The sequence below is a fragment of the Camelus bactrianus genome, chromosome 29, assembly GCF_048773025.1.
Source record: "Camelus bactrianus isolate YW-2024 breed Bactrian camel chromosome 29, ASM4877302v1, whole genome shotgun sequence".
Taxonomy (NCBI): domain Eukaryota; kingdom Metazoa; phylum Chordata; class Mammalia; order Artiodactyla; family Camelidae; genus Camelus; species Camelus bactrianus.
This window is the reverse complement of record NC_133567.1, coordinates 23107012-23127519: the sequence shown is the minus strand read 5'-3', so window position 1 is coordinate 23127519 and position 20508 is coordinate 23107012. Positions and strand designations below refer to the sequence as shown.

General features: G+C 42.6%; 1 protein-coding gene across 10 annotated transcripts in view; it reads right to left on the bottom strand.

Moving 5' to 3' along the window:
• Positions 1-4118: 4118 nt before the first annotated feature.
• Positions 4119-20508, bottom strand: part of WWP1 (WW domain containing E3 ubiquitin protein ligase 1) — an 85634-nt gene continuing 69244 nt past the window's right edge. For 7 of the 10 annotated variants that reach the window (XM_074355027.1, XM_074355032.1, XM_074355026.1 and 4 more), the window contains 7 exons: positions 19032-19165; positions 18800-18940; positions 17975-18095; positions 13277-13381; positions 10795-10891; positions 10313-10385; positions 4119-4807 (listed from right to left, as the gene is read on the bottom strand). In XM_074355027.1, the coding sequence (XP_074211128.1) occupies positions 4708-4807; positions 10313-10385; positions 10795-10891; positions 13277-13381; positions 17975-18095; positions 18800-18940; positions 19032-19165 (771 nt within the window). In that variant the 3' untranslated portion in view covers positions 4119-4707. Of the gene's footprint in view, positions 4808-9282; positions 9483-10312; positions 10386-10751; positions 10892-13276; positions 13382-17974; positions 18096-18799; positions 18941-19031; positions 19166-20508 lie in introns of those variants that run through there. The other 3 variants (XR_012503196.1, XR_012503197.1, XM_074355034.1) reach the window with 3 other exon arrangements.

The window sequence follows — 20508 nt, the reverse complement described above, 5'->3', positions numbered from 1 at the left end:
TTTTTAAAAAATTTCACTTCGAAATAATTATAGATTCATAGGAAGTTGCCAAAAAATAGTGCAGAGAGGTCCTGTGTGTCCTTCCCCGAGTCTGCCTCAGTGGTTAACATTTACCTGTAGTGCAGTATCAAACCCCGGAAACTGCACAGTCCGCAGGCTTACTGATTTTACCATATTTAAATGCTCTCGTGTGTGTCCTGTGCAGTTTTGTCACACGTGTTTTCTGTAACTGCCACGACAGTCAAGATGCAGAACTGTCCCCTCACAGAAACCCCTAGTGCTGCTCTTTATAATCACACCCACCTCCGCTGCCACCATCCCTAATCCTGACAGCCACTTATCTGTTCTCTGTAACTTGTCACTTCAAGAATGTTACATAAATGGAATCGTACAGGATGTGACCTTTCGAGATTGGCTTTTTTCATTCAGCATAACGCCTTTGAGACCGATCTAAATCCAGTCAACAGTTCCTTCTATTTTATTGTTGATCATGTTTCATTCAATGGGCCTACCAGTTTATTCAACCGTCCGCTTGGGGCATTTAGGCCCTTTCCGATCTGTGGCTGTCGTGAACGTTAGGTAGGGGTTGTATAACATCAATTTCTATCTCTCTGGGATAAACGTCCACAAGCGTGGCTGCTGGGCCTTTTACAGAGCTTCCTAATTCTTTTCCTGTTTACAAAGGGACACTCCCTTCTCCCAGATGTGGTGTCTTCCCAGGCTCCTGAGCCTGTGCGCTTTCTCAGCCTCTTCTGACGTCCCAGGAGTCCGATTCTTGGCATTTCCCCACTCGGGTGAGACCTGCTACTTCTGGGGAGGGACCCTAGGGCCCCATTGTGCTCTCCGTGCGCAGCACCCACTTGCCTGCGCCCAGGGATGCCTGCTAGTCGGAGATGCCTCTCCCCACATACGTGTAAACCGAAGCTTTTAGTATTCTGCCTTCTAAACATGTTACCAACACGGGCTGTGAGTTATTATAACGGCCTCTTGTGGATATGTTCCTTCTTTTATGAAAGAGAGAAAAAAAATCTGATTTGGAAAGCGGCCGTTATCTTACAAGACCCTGAAAGCTCTCAATTAACTGCTCGTTACCAAAAATTTTACCGAGTGTTCAATTATAGACTGTGGACTAGCTGTGGACTTTGTAAAAATGACGTCTCTCACTCACTTTTTAAAATAAGCATAATTACAAGGAAAAAGAAAAAAAAAGCCACCCAACCTCATAGAATTTTGAGGGCTAAAGGTCATGTAAAGAAAGGATTTACCATGAGTATCAGTACGTAATTATAAAGTGCTATCAGCGTCTGGTTGCGTTCTCTTTGGTTGAGACTGGGGAGGAATCTGGAATTTAGGAGCGCCACTTTTGGACTTATATGTCTTTGCTGTTGGTTTGGGGCTTTTGGATTTTTTTGCATTCATGTGGCACTCATGATGCAACCTATTTTGGACTCTTGCCTGGGCATTACTGGGGAGAAATAATAGGAGGGGTTAATTACTTTGGCAAGGGCCAAGGAGTTTATTTAATGAATGTCCTGCTCTGACCCACGGTACTGCCCTCTTAGAACGGGGACCTGCGTGTCCGTCTTCTAACTGAGGAGTATACACTCGTACAAAGGAGCCTCATAAAAGGAAAGCCGCCCCTGATGCGGTCTGGGCTTTTCCCTTGAGAGACAGACCAAATCCCGAGTTGACCTCAAGTTTGGCTTTTAAGTTCAATGGATTACGAAAAGGGAGTGTCATAAGAGAACCTTTATTCTCACATCCACCTAGTTCAACAAGAGATTTCTGTTCGACTTCTGCAGTGTACACAAGAGGATCTTCTTAGGTCAACCAAATATTCATACTCAAAAAGCCCATGACAGGCTTCATTTGGCACCAGTTTGCTCAGAAGGCTACAGAAATGAAAGCTGGCCCAGCAGGTCTGTCAGGCCTCCGCACAATCAAAAGGTGCCCTTACAGCAGCAAGTCCGCACAGCAGCACGTCCACTGCAGCTCCCGGAACCATCGTCTCCCCAGGTGCCAGCTCAGGGGCCTCCTGAGGGATGTGTGGTTACTCGTCTCCACACTCCCGGCTATGGTTCCCTGTCGAGTGTCTGGAATTCGCCCAGTCCAGACGCAGCACGTCAGTCAGGGGTCATTTTTAGCGGAAGCAACACTGCCTGACAACACTGCTGGCACCCCCCCACCCCGACCCTGGTCTAGTCTAGGCCTGGAGGAGCCGGGCCGTGACCAAAGGCCGGCGGGCAGAGCTTTCAGCTCTAACTGCCTCGGCAGTACTGAACACAAAAACGAAACCACCACTTGTTGCTTTTTGTGCTGGCAGACAGACACCTAATCTGATGAGACGAGTCGTGCCTGTGACGCCCTGACCAGGCTCGCTCTGGCGACAGTGGCGGAGAATGCCGCTGAAACGAAGGGACAGACCGAGCACGCCGCTCCTGCCGACCGCCTCACCAAGTCTCTGCCGAAGCATAGCGAGCCCGCCCCCCTCGCTCCTCGGCGCCCGCCCACGCGGGGCGGAGAAGGGGGAGCGGGGGCGGGGCGGGGTGGGGGTGGAGGGGAGAACGAGCCTCCGGCCTCACTGCCGCCGGCTGGGTAAATCAGGACGGAGCACGCCGCTCCTGCCGACCTCCTCACCAAGTCTCTGCCGAAGCATAGCGAGCACGCCCCCCTCGCTCCTCGGCGCCCGCCCACGCGGGGCGGGGCGGGGGGGGCAGGGCGGGGGGGAGGGGAGAACAAGCCTCCGGCCTCACTGCCGCCGGCTGGGTAAATCAGGACGGTACATCCTGCTGCTAGGCCGGGGTTTCTACAACTGGCATGGAAGACAGAAGGCCCAGATGAGTTCTCCAAACTAGCCTTCTCCAGAAAGCTGGTCCGGCCCCTCTGCAGGCAGCTCTGTGTACCCACCAATGCTGTACAATAATTTCTCACCTGAAGTGAGGAGAGGGGGACCGGCACCCTGCCTTCAGTCAAATCTACCAAACGGTGTTCTCACACACCTCCACTGAATGACAGTGTCCCTGTCAGAGAGAAGTCACCTGCAGTGGTGCGGGCTGCATCGTGTAATTTAAGTAGCCCTTTCGAAGTCTGGTCACCCTTTATTGCATAGTCTGTCATATACATGAGGGTTCTATTTTGTTTTCAATCTTTAGGCTTCAGAATAACTACAATAGCAGCAGTTAGGATTTGGGAAAGGAGTCTATTCAACCAAGTGGATCACTGACTTTATTTCATCTTGACTATGAAATTTGAATAGAAATGGAGAATATAATCTAAATATGTAGAAAAATAAAATTTTGGCAAAACAAAAACTACTATTTAGGGAAATTAAATTGTATACTAGTATCTTCTGAATGTCCTTGGTGAAATGTGTTACAGATAACATTCTAAGGTGTCAGTTCTATGGTTATAAAAAATTTTAAGTTAATGAAATTTACAGTGATATTGAAATGATACAAGTGGAAATTTAAATTTGTGTATTAATAAGGAAGCCCAGTTTGCTAAAGTAGCACTGATATTATTCACATCAGATTTTAACTTGTTATATACATCTTTGTAGTTTAGCAAATGCCCTTGATAATGAAAAACAGTGTTATTTACTTAGGACAAAAATAATAATCTGTAAAAAAAGGGGGAAGGAGGGACCAAAATATTTTTTATATACCTATTCAGATACATAGAATTTTCATAAATTTAAGAGGAATGAAGATATTTAAACACTAATAATAGAAAATCATTAGCCTTATTTGAGTGTTCAAATGCTTACATAAGTCTTCATCTGGTTTTATAAAACCAAAACTTAACACAAACAGAAGCAGAAAGGTTCACATTACCTTTTTATATGTTCCTAGGTATCAAACTGCATCAATTTATTATGAATTAAATTTAAAGAACATCACAGATTTTTAAAACAAAAGTACAGAAATGTCTGATTCTTTTTAATTCCACGAACACCTAGCATCCCAAAGTAACATGTAAACAAACCTCTAAGCTGCTCAATGAATTCTCTCCAATTTCTAGAATAAACTACGTGGTACTGGATCTAGTATATGACTTCCATGTAAGTTACAATTTCATTCATGACTTTTTAACTATATTAGTGATGTAGCAAAGAGGGAAATTTTTCAACTATTATATTTATTTAAAACAAATTGACAGGTTCAAGCACCTGTCTTCAGAAAAGCCAGCAGCATTTTTTAAAACATATTCAAAGATTTGGCCTAAGCCCTTAATACCTTCCTGAACAGCCATGCAACTAAACACCCTCAGGAGATGTTACGTGAGGGAGAAAAACATGGAGCAACTTGAACCTCTTCCCCTGGATAACAGAAACAAGGTAGAGCAAATCCAGATTATTTTTTTGAATGAACGGCTGTCATGTTTAATACACTTGGCGCTCTATAAAACTAGAGCCACTATCGTATATGCTTATATAGATATATACTTATTATTTTTAATAAAGTCTCTTGCTTGCTTCAAAATTTAAGGATGATCTTTTTCCTGGTCAGTCACTTCAAGGGAACAATAAATAAAGTAGAAAAGGATGAACTGTTTTGCATATTTCTGTGGAAGAACGGAAAACATTTATACTTTGAGAGGTTCAGAAAATTCACTGTACAGAATGAACAGCTTATATACACTATCTGTGCAATTTTTCTTGGCTGGGGCATTTAAATGCAAGAGCTCCTCCAAGACAAGAAGCCACATTCATTCTTGTCCAAATCCCTCTGTCTCTTCTATTGCAAAAAGAAGTTTTTCCTTTAGTTGTTCATAACTCTTATATGGTGGTAGATCCAAGCGATTAAAACTGAACAGAAACAAAAACAAAATCAGATGTGTTTTCAATAAAACAAACTCTGAAAAGATTTCTAATAACAATATTTTTTAAAGCACATTTGAAAAACTAAACGCATAGAGGAAGAACATAAAAATTTTGTTAGAAGAATTCTAACACTATTTACTACAGATAATTTACTACTATGCTATTAGTTAATGAATATAATATTAAATGTACACATTTTCTTATAGCAGTCTATTCACATTTAAGACCTATTCATAAAAATATTTTACCATTTCCCAGAGAAAACTGGAATGACAAATAGTAATTGTGGCACTACGGATAAAAGCAGCAATTTTAAAATAATTGCTAATTTTTCTCTTTACCTATTATTGTTACATTGTGTCATGAGTCTCCCTAACTTCTCTTGGGTGGAAGAGTCCATTTCTTTCACTCACTCACCCAATTCATTCATTCATCAGTTATTTACTGAGAATCTTATTTATCACATATTTTCCCAGGAGCTGGTGATACAATGATGAAAAAACTGAAGACCCTGTTGTTCATCGAACTGACATTCCAGGGTGGAGACAGTCAATAACTGAATGCGTACTTCTGTCTTTTCAAATCATCTCATCAAGTATAACCATTTCTAAAATAATACGTTTTCAGTTTTGCCAGACTCAAAGAATTCCCTGATGGGATTAACCAACAAAATATAGGAAATACTGAAAATGCTTAAATATCAGTGTTTTACAATTTACAAAGGTGTGGAATAACATTTCATTTTTTAAGATACAGCCCTGCGTGGATGAATTCAGACAGGGGAGTCCAGGGTTTTGCCCCCAGCCCCACCTCTGTTAGTGTGTGTGCTCAAACAGCTCTCAGGAAGCCAAAGCCTGTCTGGACTTTCCACTTGCTCGTGCGGAAGGTTTCTACAGATGGTCCAGTCCCCTCCACCACTCCCACCGCTCCCGTCTGCCCTCCCCTCGACTCGGATCTAAGAGCCGGGAAGTCAAGAGCCTTTTGAAACAAGGCAGCCAGTTAAAACGGTGCTTTTCTCAGACCATTTTCTTCTTTGTGTGAAAAGTTGTTAAATATATTAACAGTTACGGTTAAGCAAGCAGGCTACATCTTCCCATCCCTACCCCCACCTCCCCTTCCTGCCTTGAACCTATGCCTCCAGGCACAGTCTGACAGTGAGCGGAGGTCAGGAGAAAACTGTCCACAGAGCCCTATACTGAGACAGCCATTCACCTGCCCCCGTCGGATCCTGCCATTCTACCCACTGATCTCCCATCTTCCCCCTCCTGGTCGTTTCTACTGCTACCATAGTCTCCTGTATGTACCTTCCCATCAGCTCTTATCTGGACCATCAGAATTTCCTGCCGACTGATCTTGCATCCAATTAAAAAAAAAAAAAAAGGAAAAATTTCACAGCCTGTCTAGTCTTTTATCGCTGCCAGAGGTACCTTTAAAAAAAGACATGCCAGTTTGAAAAAACCTCTGCGGCTCCCAGGCCCTATGGGGGCGGGGGGAGTGGGGAGGAAGCCTGTGCTGTCTGGCACGGCCCCCCATCAGCTTACTTAATACTCTCCAAGCAAACCACACACATGGCTGTTCTGTGACCGTGCTCTCATGGCTCTCCTGCGTTCTGGAACGCCCTTTCCTGGTATGTGAAATACTATTAAGAATCAATCCAAACGCTACAACTTCCTCCAAGATCTCTCCCTGAACAAGTTATAGACTTAATGATTCCCCTTCTCTGTAAACTCTTTAATTTCTATTTTAGCACGTGCTAAATTATGACTGACGGGCCTACTTGAAAACATGTACAACAAGGTTCTAAGACTTTAGCCATTACGTTTTGTGCTGGTTTACAGAGGGACAAAGACATACTAAAATCTGTTCGTCTTCGAGTACTTACTATGTGAATATCACAGTACTGTCTTAATTTTTTTTAGCTTTTTAGTTCCAGCTCTGAGTAGAATTTGCTACTTCTACTTTTTTATATATAAAAAGGGAAGACACCAACACACTCATGGGCTCTAAGGGAACAGAGCCTTACTGGCCTGCCATAGCACTGTGTAGAGCCGGACGTCCCCCTGCCCTGCGGATGACAGCAGAATGGACCGACCTTAGAATGGTCAACGCTGCTTTCCCCACAGATTACAGCCCTGCTCACCACAGTCACTACTGGAAAACTCAAGTCTTTCTGGATCATCTATTTTCATCTAGATTCTCATCCCAGTACTGATCAACTCTATTTCCTCTGATCTGACTTAAGTCCCACCTGGGGGAGGGGACAGCTCAGTGGTAGAGCACGTGCTTAGCATGCACGAGGTCCTGGGTTCAATCCCCAGGACCTCCTTTAAAAATAAATCCCCACCTGACTCCGCAATCTCAGAACTTTCCAATCCATTGGTTTGAACTCCTGCTTTATGATTTGCAGGCTTCTCTAACCTTACCAATTCCTCTTAACTGAAACCCAGCTAGTCTGAAACATACCATTTCCTCTGCAGCCAGTCAAAACTCCCTCCTCTTAGGGAGACACAGTCGAGCTATGCAAACTTCCTTCTTCCACCGTCATCGCTGACCGTGCCCCTGCAGCCACTGAAAGCTCTGGCACCCACTTCTCAGTCCTCCTCCCACCCACGTGCGTGACCTGCAATGCCAGGGCCTCGGGCTCTTGCCCTTCTTCAGTGACCTGTTTTGTCTACTTCACTGTTGTACCTTGAACCTTGTCATCACCCGTAAAGGAAATTAATAATTTAAATACTCTATTCTCTGACCATCTGTTCTTCCCAACTTACTTCAATTACAATGCCAACCTGTTAACCCATTACTTTCTCACCATCCTATCTCATCCTCACACTCCCCTCATCTTCACTTTTTACTTAATCCAAAGCCATCATAACTACTTTAGAGTTGTGGCCCACCGTTATAATCACTACCTTGCACATGCTTTTTAAATCCCTGTTTCCCTTGTTGAACTTAAACTCAAACTCTGAATGAATTCCACCTTCTTTCTCGTTCCTTGTTCCTTAACAGTTGAAAATCCCTGTGGGGGGTCCTACAACTAGATAGATTAGTGTCACTTCAGAGGAGCTACCAGACCCAATGGGCAAGCCAATGCTGCCCAGCGTTCTTAGCCGTATTTCTCTAGTAAATAGTCGTCTGCTTCCTGACAACTCTCCCTTTCTTTCTCCTCAAAAGTTTTTCCTTTCTTCACTGTTAGCCAGTGACCTCACCTTATACTTTGCGAAAAAAGAAACCAACAGTTGATAACTCTATCTTCCCTTCACAAAATCTAAACCCTATCTGTAGTTTGCCCCCAGCTTTTCCTCCTCTTCTGTGAAAACAAAAGAAATGTCCTTGTTTTTATCAAAGGCCAGTTCCTTAACTCATCCTCAGAATCCCAAGTGTTTTCATCTTTCTCAAAGAATGACTTCCTTTGGTTATGAACTCTCTGCCCCCTGCCTCAGCCATCCCGCCTCTGCTGGATTCACTAGCTGAAGCTGCTGTTCTCCAATGTTTTTGGGTCACAGGATCCTTTTTCACACCTATAAACATTGAGAAGTGCAAAAAGCCTTTGTTCATGTGAATTATATCCATTGATATTTACCATAAGTTAAAACAAACTGAAAAATAAGTTTATTTTAAAATAAAATAATCTTACTTTTATTTAAAAAAAAAGATTTCAAAAAAGTAGTGCTGAACAGCTTTGTTTTCTATTTTTGCAAATCATTTTAATGTCTGGCTGAAGAGCAGGCATCTGAATTCTGATACCTATGTGTGTGTTTTTTCTGCTACACTATATTGTTTTGGGTTAAGTATATGAAAAATGTCCCCATACAGACATGCAGTTAGCAAACAGAGATGGACTTGAGTCATTTTTTTCAGATAATTGTGGGTATTATTATTCTTTGATGATGTACTAAATTTTACAAGGTTACACATAATACGGATTTTGAAGTCATGTCAAAGAACCTTTGTACTCATGTAAAATCCACTGGTTTATTCTGCACTCTGAAAGGATGTTTTACCCACACGTGAGTTGGTAACCTGATGCACTGGTCATCTGGAAATACCAGCTCACTAAGTTCCAGAGGATTTCCAGATGCTGAAGAAAGTCACATTTGCTAGTAACACCACCAGTCTCCTCTGCGAAGCCTTGGGAACCTGTCAAGCTCATCATGGTATAGCCAAGTTTTCCACAGTTCTGCTTTTTGCATGAAACCTCAACTTTTCTCTTTGCCAACAAATGCTGTTTTCCCTTGAAGTGAAAACTCACTTCATTATTTTTCAAGAAAATGTCCGCCTAATACCTAAGTCCAAATAAACAAGTTTGTCTGTCATTCTTTCAAAAAGAGAGTTCCATAAAAAAAGCAAGCTGTTCAGCTTTCAACTCAAACAATTGCCTCAGGGCGTCCCCTCAAGACAACCAGCAGAGGGCTGTACACACACTTCCATTTTGTCATCCAGAATATTAAAAGGCTACATACTTAAAGCATCAAGATTTAATAAAGTTAATAATTTTTACTACTTCATAGAGAACAACCTTCAATAAGCCTCGTTTTTGTTTGTGTTTTAAACTTCAGATGTGCAGTGTTGAAGAGCAGAGACACAGAGAGACCGCACTTTGCTGCCACTGCCTTGGCTTGCGCTGCGTCCACAGTTCTACCCGCCACTGCTCTGGCACCTTCTGTGCAAATGTCAAAACAATAAGAAGGCAAAAAAAATGGCTTGGTATGAAAATAGTTCTGACCTCCTGAAAGAACCGTGCACCTCACTGTAAGCCATCACCATCCTCTGCCTGGACACTGTAGCAGTTCTGTAACTCACCTCCCTGCGTTCACTCTCCCCTCTGCTGCCGGAATGACTTTTCCTGGATCTTATTTGCTATTCAAAACTCTTCAAAGTCTTCTAATTGCCCTTAGAATCAAATTCCTTATAACAGCCAATAAGGCTCTACATAATATAGCTTCTGCCTACATTTAATCCCCCCTCTCCATTCACACCACGTCCTTTATTTTCTTGAAAAATGATTTCTTACTTCAAGGTCTTTGGACATGACCCTGTACACGGAACACACTTCCCCCTTTCTTCCACCGCACGCTGCTTATCAACATCACTCTTTCCAAAAAACCTCTCTGAGCACCTAATCTATTATTACAGCGCTGTCCTGAATTCCTCTGAAGGATTCCTAGAATTCGCAAATAGTTATTTGTTTACCTGTTTGTCATTTGTGTCTCCCTCCCCAACGGAGCGCAAACTTTGTCAATAGTAGGGAGCACTTCAATCTTATTTTTGTTGAATCAATGGACACATTTCTCAGGTATCTGTATTAACCAACTAGAAATCATTCTAAAGTGTTCAGTTATAGAATACTATATTAATCAGCCTGTTCTCAAAATTGAAATTCTGACTACTTTTAATGAATAAATAATTATAGTTCATCTTATGTAAAACAAAGAAAAAAAAAAAAAAAAAAAGACTGGCTTTCACCCTGCTATTTAAAATTCTTGAACTTACCATGTGTGGCTTCTTGGTAACCAGGTGTCTTTGCCAACTTTTTCAACGCAAAATTTTTGAGGCCCATTACTTCCTAAACCAGGAAAATAAGACAAAATTTATCTGATCCTTTAAACTTTGGTTTTGATAAATAGTCAAGTAAGAGAACATGTCACGCGGTCACACAAAGGACACAGAATGAACTACAACGTGGGCTGCTGCTCATGGCTGCCGGAGCCCCAGCAGTGGGAACTGCAAAGCAGAAGGCGGCTGTCCCTGCACAATCCTCCCGCTCACAGAGCCAAGGCCAGGCAGCCCACGCGAGCGGACTTCATTTTCGTCTGACAAACGTATTTGATATTAACCATCAGTCTGCCTGTCTACTGGCAGACACCCTCCACAGAGCACAGAAGCACAGTTCTTAGGTTCAAGCCGCTGTGTGTCTAAAGGCCATGATTACCACAAACTTATGTGGGGAGGAGCTGCAGTGAGACCGCGGTTACCCATGAGCTCGGCGAATCCCCCCAGCGGCAGACGGCAGGTGCCCGTGACGAACTGCAGGAGCCGCATTCTTACTTCGTTGTCCGTCTCCTTCACAAACTGCGGAACAAAATCACATCTACTTCAGTATCAAATACGCACTAGGTTATCTTCAATGATGAAAACAGTAGAGACTTATATTATTCTTAAATTTCTTCCAGAAAAATCAAGAATTTAACTTGAAGAATAAGAAATTTAACACTGAAATTAGGTGTAAAACATGTGATAAGAAGAGGCTGCTGCATTTATCATTTCTTAGGGCCGGGCACCACGCTAAGTACTTCCATTATTCCTCAGGATTACACGTAGGCTGGCCGCTGTCATCAGTAAGTGCATCTGAGAGAGGAAACAGGGGCCTGGGAAGGCTGGCACTTGTCCGAGGTCGGGCTGTCAGGAGGGAAGCCGGGCAGACGCGGCCCGGCCGCACAACGAGAGCTGCCGTCGTGGACGGCTCCCGCCACGCGCTGCACCAGGCGCTTCTTGAGCATCCAGCCCTCACAGTAACAGCGAGACGGGGGCTGTCGTTAGCATCCCCACCATCCATGGAAGGAAGCGGAGGCCCGGAGGTGAAACAGCGTGCCCCTCTCAAACGGCTAACAGGTGGCAGAACTAACACCGACACTCGGGCCTGGGTGAGCTCTAACCACTGCCATCCTGACCGCCGTGAGCTGCCAAAGAGGAACGGGCAGCTCCCAACTGCCACTCAGTAGCCTGTGGTATTTCCTTCCCTTAAACACCATTTCCCAATTCTGTTCTTCAGACTTGAAAACCTAAAGTACACATTCTTCTAAAAATATCTAGTTCACTGACTATCTCTTTTCTAAGAGGGACATAAATCAATAATATGAAATACGGATCTGAACTGGTCTGAGTATCTCAGAAGGCGAGGAACTTAGGGAAGCCTGAGAGTAGAAATGTATCTTAAAAACAGGGACTAAACTTGAGCTAAGGACAAGACAAAACGTGGTGCTGATCACGACCAAAAGTGTGTCCACCCAGAACTGTGCTGACACACCTATTTCGTCAAGACAAAGAAACAGAGCATATTACCAGGTCTGGCATAACCTCACCACTTTCCCTCAAACAAACCCAGTTCAGAAACACACCTATTCATTTGGATTTTCACGACCCAAAGCTTCTGCTCCTCAGGGATACAGACATGAACGTCTAAATGGAAAGTCGGGGACCACGAGGAGGAAGGATGCTGGTCAAGAGCCTACAAGGGAGGAGTACGGACACCCGCACACACTCTGTGAGGCGGTTCTGATGTTTCAGGCTTGAAAGTGGGCTCATTCCTGCCTTTTAGTTTGTTTATTATTTTATAATAGGGCAGTCTGCACGTGCACGGTGCCTCCGCTGTCAGCTCCCCTGCCAGCTGCCAGCGCGCTGTCCCCTCCCCAGGCTGCATTCGTGCCCTAGCTGACTCTGTGCACAGTATGTATTTTCCTTTTAACCAAATACCATCATATTACACACACCTTCCTTTTCCTCTTAATATTGTACTACAACATTCTTCTCTAATATTTTTGTTAATTTGTGTTAAAAAAAAAGAATGATGACAAGGTACAGAATTATAGAATGGATATATGACAGTTTACTCAGTCACCCCACCCTATGACATTTAGGTGTTTCTAGTGTCCATTAGCGCACCAATAATGCAGCGATAAACACTCCGGGATGGGCCGTTCCGCATATATGAAGTGTACCTAAAAGATACATTTCTAGAAGTGTCCACACTTCTTTAAAGTATGGAGCAATAAACATGACACATCCTTATGAGAAGGTGCAACTTTTGGAAAACCTTTCCATAATAATACAAAAACCCAGGCTTTTCACCTGAAACAGTTAAGTGTGAGTAAACCAGAAGTTCAGTTAGTAAGTTGCTCAAATGAGTTGCAGTGGGTAAATTTATGTGGAGAATATCCCTGGCCCAGAGATTTTAAATTCTCAAACACATGAACACCAAGAAAAGAAAGAAAGGAGAGAGAGAGAAAGGAAGGTGAGAAGAGAAGACGGAAAAGAAAAAAAAAGAAGAAAATAAAGTCACTCTTGGACATTATCCTCTAAATTTTTCTAATTTCTTAGCATATTATCACATTTAGAGGAATTAAGTATCTGCACTAATTTTCTCATTAAAAACATACTCCCTCCTCATTTACTTCTAGAATTAAGTAGAATTTGTGGACTACTTTCATAATACGAGAAAAAATGCTGTACTTACAACTATTACCATTAAACTGTGGCTTAGAGAAGATGGTCATTTACCCTTTCATGTAGGAAACAAGCAAGCAGGCGTTCACACTCCTACTTCTGACTTAAAATTCAAAGGCTAAAAACCACATCCCAAAGCAGTCTCAATTTAAAACACAAACTGGTTTTAAATGACAGTTGCATTAGAAAACATTTTCTTTGGGTACTTTCCTTTAAAAAGATAAAAGCAAATACCTGCCAGAACCAAATGATCTGCTTGCTGTTTCTCGTGTAATGCCGGTACACGGTGTTCCTCTGCCAGTCCGCCAGGTCCACCTCCTGCATGCCGCACAGCATGACCTGGGGAAGGAGCGCACGGTGGGCCGCGGCGCAGACGCAGGGAGGGCAGCGGCTCACGCCTGAATCTGCTCGCGTCCAGCTGGGCACACGCACGGTCCTGGGAACGGCCGTGCACAACTAACCGTGATCACAAAAAGCCAGTCTGACAACACGCGTGACAGTTCAGCACGCAGGATTCTTCAGAACTTATCTTACCCACGTTTACTGAACGTAAACTGAAAACACTGAAAGTAACTATTCTCCAAGAAAAACAATAGCTGGGCCAAAACGGATGCACTCTTTCTTAATACCTCTTTTTACTACAAATATATCCCAAATTAGTATCCAAATTATTAAGTTTCAAACAAATTTCTGGTTCTTCTTTTTTCAATCTATGCTATCTTATCTACTTAAAATTAAAAATATACTAACTTCCTGTTGTTAGTCACTTATCTAGGCTTCGAGAATTAAAATATTCTACATGTGAAATTTTCAAATAACCTTTGTTTCTTATATATGGGATGAAAACTATTTTGGGCATAATAAATGGTATAACAACTTATTTCTCACAAATCAACTATGATCTGTAATCTACATACGATAAGATGTATTTTAAGTACAGAGTTAGGTGAGTTCTGACAGATGCATACACCTGTGGAACCACCTCCATAATCGAGATGTAGGGTGTTTCCATGTGTCCCCTGTCGCAGTTATAACCATCATCCTCACCTTGTGCTCTAGGTGATCAATGATTTCGCCACAGATAAGATTTCTGAGAATATCCTGTGTACTGCACACCCACCCGCCCCCTTTTCTGTTTTCTGTTTCCACTCAGCACAGTGTTTACGAGCTTCATCCACGTTGTTACGGGTACCGGTACTTTCATATTGCTAAGTGGTATTTTGTCATAAATACACAACAATTTGTTTATCCATTCACTTGTTGATGGACAGTTAGATTACTTCAGATTTTTAACTTGGATGAACAAAGTTGTGATGAACATTTATCGAAAAGTCTTTGTGTAAATACATATTTCATTTCACGCGGGCCAACACCTACTTGTGCAGCTGCTAGGGCATAAGGCTGATGTATTATGTTTAACATTGTAAGAAACTTCCAGCACTATCCCAGAGTGGTAATTTATTTAGTTTGAATGTGCATCTCCCCAGCGACTAATGAGCACCTTTCTTGTTTACGCACCATCAGTGTAGCTTCTTTTGTGAAGTGAGTCTTTGCCTATTTAAAAAAAAAATGAGTCTTTTTACTGAGTTATGAGTTTTTAATATATTCTGGATAGAAGACCTTTGTCTCAAGAGTTTCTCCCAGTGTGTAGGGTGCCTTTTCATTTACTTAACAGCATCTTTTGAAGAGAAGTTTTTAGTTTTGATGAAGTCCAATTTATCCTGTGTGGGTGTGGGTGTGGGTGTGGGTGTGGGTCTGTGTGGTCTACTGCTTTTTTACATTTTCCCTAAGACACGTCTGCCTACCCTAGGATTTTTCTACTTAGCTTTCATACTTATGTCTATAATTTATTTTAAATTAATCTTTGTTTATGGGCTCAAGCAGGGGTCAAGGTTAATTTTCTTCCATAAGAATATCCAGTAGATCCAGCACCATTTGTTTAAGACTTTCACTTTCTCCAACAAAATCTTTTCATGCAAATCAATTGACAATATACACGTGGGCCTATTTCTGGACTCTCTGGCGTCCCACTAATCTATTTGTCTGTCCTTTCACAAATACCACACTATCTTAAATCCTATGGCTTAATAGTAATTCTTGAAATCAACTTCCTACAAGTTTGCCCCTTTACAAGATTGTTTTGGCGAATCCAGAGCCTCTGCATTGCCTTGAGTTTTAGAAGTAGCCTGTCAATTCCTATAAAAACTTTTGGTGGGACATTGACTGGGATTGTGTTGAATACACAGATCAGTTTGGGGAAAATGGACATATTTACAATTCTGATTCTTCCAGTACATAACATGGTACATCGCTCCATCTAGTAAAGTCTTCTTTAATTGCTGTGAGCAATGTTAAGTTTTTAGTTTAGAGGTCTTCCACATCTTTTGCTAAATGTTCCTTTTTTTTTTTTTTTTGACGCTTTAGTCCAATTTCAAAATGTCTGTTGCTAGTAACACAAGATATACAATAGATATTTTTAAATTACTGCCCTTGTAGCCTATGGTCTTATTAAATTCACTCTATTATTTCTAGTAGTTTCTTGATAGGTTCCTTAGGATTTTCTAAGTTGACAATCCTAACTTTTCAGTCTTTATGCTTTTTACTCCTAACTGTTGCCTTGTGGCACCGGCTTGGGAATCCAGGGCAATGCAGAGCACAAGTGGTGAGGGTGGGCGTCTCTGCCTTGTTAGCCAATCCCGATGAGAAATGCTCAAGGTATCACCTTTTAGAATGATGTTATTAGGGTTTATTTTTTTTCTTGATGCCCTTTATCAAACTGAGAAAGTTACCTTCTGTTCCTAGTATGATAAGCGTTCTTTTATAAAGACTGACTGTTCTATCTTCTTAAAGTTAAAACAGATTTTAACCTGTAAAAAGGGACATGATTATGAATAACCATTATTTCGGAGAATGGTGTGAGTCGCCCTTATTGTGGTATTATTCATAGTTAAGAGAGACAATGCAGGGAGTAAGAGAACAAGAGGACTAAAAATCACGACAAAGTGAAAAAAAAATCTGTTTCCTCACAGCTCTGTATTATGACCTAACAGCAAATCAGTAATAAATAAGGGCTTTAGTCTCCTTACATGTGTAAGGAAGTTATATGGCCAAACTATTTCACGGGGCTCCATACGAGGGGAGCAAGCCTGGCAAGGGCTCACATTAAAGTGTGCCCCTGTCACTGTCCTTCTCGGTCTCCTGTTTCAGTTTCGTAGCTGCTCTCACGTCAGGCTCCCGCCATGACAGCCCTCTGTCACCGAGTGGGCCTCCAAATGGGAGGTCTTAATTGGGGCTATGAAATATTTTAGGTGAATGCATTTTGAGGACACAAAATGGTTTAATTTTCTTCAGATTCTTAATGAAGTTGGTGATTAAAAATGATCAATGATTAAAAAAGCTCTAAAAATATCTTCTATTCAATGCGTTTCTGCTCGTTTGTGTAAGCAAGCTGTAAAGAAAAGATGTTAAGTTTTACAGGGAGTCTCCATGTCACGAAGTCTCAGTCTGGATTTTCACATACTTTCCATGTCAGAGTTTCTAGAAGGCTAATTTCTACATAGGAATATTACTCCATAAAATTTAAAATTCTAACTTTTCATATGCACATTAGATTACATGAATGAATCAAGTTTCTTAATAAAGGACCCAAGGCTGCTGAAGTTAAAATACTGCCCCCTAGAGGAGGCGGAGAGGAAATGCAGGCACCCTCTTAACACCCTGCCTAGTTCCAATCTGTATGGGGCAAGAAGACTGGGAATTCACAGTAACTAATCATTAGGGGAATACAAATCAAAACCACAGTGAGCTACCATCTCACACACATTAGAACAGCTATCTAAAAAACAAGCAAACCAAAAAAAAAAAAAAAGCAGAAAATAACAAACATAGGCAAAGATGTAGAGAAACTGAAGTCTTTACATTTTTGGTGGGAATGTAAAATGGTGCAGCTGCTCTGGAAAACAGTGTGGCAGTTTCTTGAAAAGTTAAACAGAGAATTACTGCATGATCCAGCAACACCACGTCTGGGTGTACACCCAAAGCAACTGAAAGCAGGGTCTCAAAGAGGTATCTGCACACCCATGTTTACAGCAGCATTATTCACAACAGCCCAAAGATGGAAGCAACCCAAAGATCCATCGACTGATGAATGGATAAACAGAATGTGGTACAGACATACAATGGAATATTACTCAGCCTTAAAAAGGAAAAAATTCCTACACTTGCTACAATATGGATGAACCATGAGGACATTATGCTAAGTGAAGTAAGCCAGTAATACCAAGACAGGTATTGTATGATTTCATTTATAAGAGGTAACAAGAGTAGTCAAACTCAGAAGCAGCACGTTGAACAGTAGCTGCCGGGGGCTGGGGAGGAAAGGGAAATGTGGAACTGTTTAATGCGCACAGGGTCCAGTTTTGCAAAATGAAAAAGTTCTGGAGATTGATTGCACAATAATGTGAATATAATTAATGTTATTGAACTGTACACTTAAAAATGTTCAAGATGGTAAATTGTATGTGTATTTTATCACCAAAAGAAAAAAAGAAGTCCTGATAAGCTTCTAACAATTCTAAATATGGTTAAGCATAGTAAAGACACCTAAAACCTCATGATTTAAAAATCTAATCTTTGGGACAACTCACTTACTAAACCAGGATTTCATAAAGTTTCCCAAATTACTCACAAGGTCGTGCTCACTCTAGGAATCCTGGCAGTTGGCACTGATTAACGACTTCGTGCTCACAACGTCATTACGTTTCAGAGAATGTAAGACCCTTACCCAGTGCTGGGGTTTTAATACCCCCTGAAGATTTGGATGAACGAGAGGACTGAAGATCGTGCCATGCATAGACATTCTTCTATACAAGCTTAAAAACAGTCCCTCCTCCCGTTAATGTTCCCTGTAACAGCAGAATAAAAGATCCTAACCTCCAATTCTTTTTCATCGAAGTACTGCAGCCACTGAAGGGGAACAACTTCATTAAAACCGTCGAGGAAAGCTTTGGTCTGTTCTTGCACTCCTCGAGAAAAACGCCACTCCGTCATTAAACTGAAAATGGAGACGGTATTTAAAAATAGGAAATTTGTATGTGAGGTAAAAAGGCTTAAAAACAACCAGCAGTTCTTAACCATCATTAAAAGAGAAGGCAAAGCAAATCAGTATGGTGTCTGGATCACAGAAACCAAGAGAAGAGCTTCCGAGCGGAGGCTGCGCTGAGCGCGCCTGGACGCGCAAGTGAGAGGGGGCGGCGGCGGCGCAGGGACCCGCACCTGCCGGCCGGTCACGGCGCGCCTCCGGCCAGCAGAGCGTCTCTGTCCCCTACCCTAGACACGAAGCATCTCCTCAGCCTTGCAAAGCCCCCTTTTTCAGCACCGATGTTCCCTGATTTCTGATCGGGACGGAGGTGGGACGCACACAGCAAGCGGCAGCGGGAAAGCGAAGGTCATCGCACAGTCTCCCTCAAGAACCCGGGCGCTGTCGGGAACTTCAATAAATGTCTATCAGGGCCAAGGGGAGTTTTGTGTTTGTTTCTGACTACAGTTGAATTTTTCAGCAGTGAAAATGAGCATGTTTATAAACTGAGAGGAAGACCAAGTAGAGAGAAAACAATTGAAAAGGAGTAAGTCAAGGAAGGAACGAATGTGGAGCATCTTCCCAGAGGAGCGGACGAGGGACAGAGGGACAGGGAGGTGGAGAGCTCTGACACGCTCCAGTGGTTCCAGAAACGCGGGGCGAGCAGCCGAGCACCTTACCCAATGTACTCATCCTTGTTCTCCTCCGTCACCAGGATATTGGAACCTCCCAGCTTCAAGTCATGTGAAGTGACTTTTCCCAAAATCTCCATGTCAACAGAGAAGTACATTTCCAAGCCACATTCTTCAATGTTGTTGTCTCTGGGTGACATAAACATACACCCACTAGTTAACAAAAGACATAAATTGGTTTCAAGAAAAAACACTTAATTGAAAGATAAAATCTTCAAACCTTATCCAGATAAGGGAGTTATAAAACTCAGTGTCAATAGATTCCAAATCCTTAATAGTCAGTTTTTTACTTAGCATGCGCTTGTAGAAGGGCAAAGAGAAGCCAGTGTCAATAAACTTCCCGTGGAAAAGCGCCTGCCAAGAAACACACACAATTTACTTGAAAACTTACAAAATAACCATTTTCTTATCCAGAGAACAATGATAACAGAGAAATCATGAGGCTTTATAGGCCAAAAAAAAAGCACTTAATAACTAATTGGCATAAATCATAAAAACTAAAATATTACGTAAAATGCTAAGTATGAAAAACAAATTAGAGTTAAGACAGCTTCTCTTTAACCGAGGTCAAACACTTAACGACACTCACCTATCAGTGAGTGTAAGAGAGGATGACAGAGGAGCTTTACCAAACCCCCACTCTTTATTGGGATTATGTTTTATGAATTAAGTTAACCTCACCTGATGCAGAAATGAAAGAGTCTCGGGGCTCCCTGTGCAAGCGTCTGCAAAGACCCCTCCCCACTCCCTTCTTCCACAGTTGCCCAAGAGAGACTGAGGGCCAACCCCATCGTGCCTTTGCTCCTGTTCCCAGGAAGCCCCAGACCCCTCGGCACCTTGACTCTCCCCACCAAACTGCCTGTCCACCTCGAAATCTGATCCTGTGCCTCACACCTCCCCAAACTCTCAAACCATCTACGATGCTGTGCCCTCTGAAGTTCGTGATCCATCCTTAGCAAAATCCCCTGCATCCTCAGCTCTTTCCCTGAAGACCCTTTAGCATCATGCTTAACAGAAATCTGGAATTTTTCTGAGGACTCTACTTCCCTTCAAATCTTCTCAGAGGAGGGGCCTTTTCTCTCCTACTCCCTCTTGTAGCCAGGCCTGGAAGTGGGGCGGGTGTTGCCTCCCATGACCAATTCCTCCACCCCAAACCCGCCCCGGCCTTCAAGCCCATGCCAGCCCACTACACCAGCGGCTCACCACCACAGCCATCCTTAGATCCCCGGGCTTCTTAGACACGACTATCACCAATCTGACGATTTCAACGTCCACGCTGATGATTCTTTAACCACCCTGGCTTTTCAGCCCTTTCCATGGCCCTAGCCTTTACTCTCGCTTCGCTGAACACTCTCCGCACTGCACCTTAGATACTGTTCGCAGCACTGACTGCGATTTTGTCACAAAATCCCTTTCAGACAGCACCTAATTTTGCAGCTCGCTGCCTTTAGCAGTAACACCAGCAATTTTTGACCCCACTGGGATCTAAAAAAAAAAAAAATCCACGGAACCCATTACTTTATCACTGTCTCTCGCCCCTCATGGAGTTATTTCTCCCCTTACTCGGCTTGACTTCCATCGTCAATCATTAAAATCACTCCCTCGTACACCTTCCAGTCCTGCCTCCCTGGTACAAAGGCATATACTAAGATAATAGGGCTTTGCGTTGCTGGTAAAATCCAAAGCTGAGCTAAATA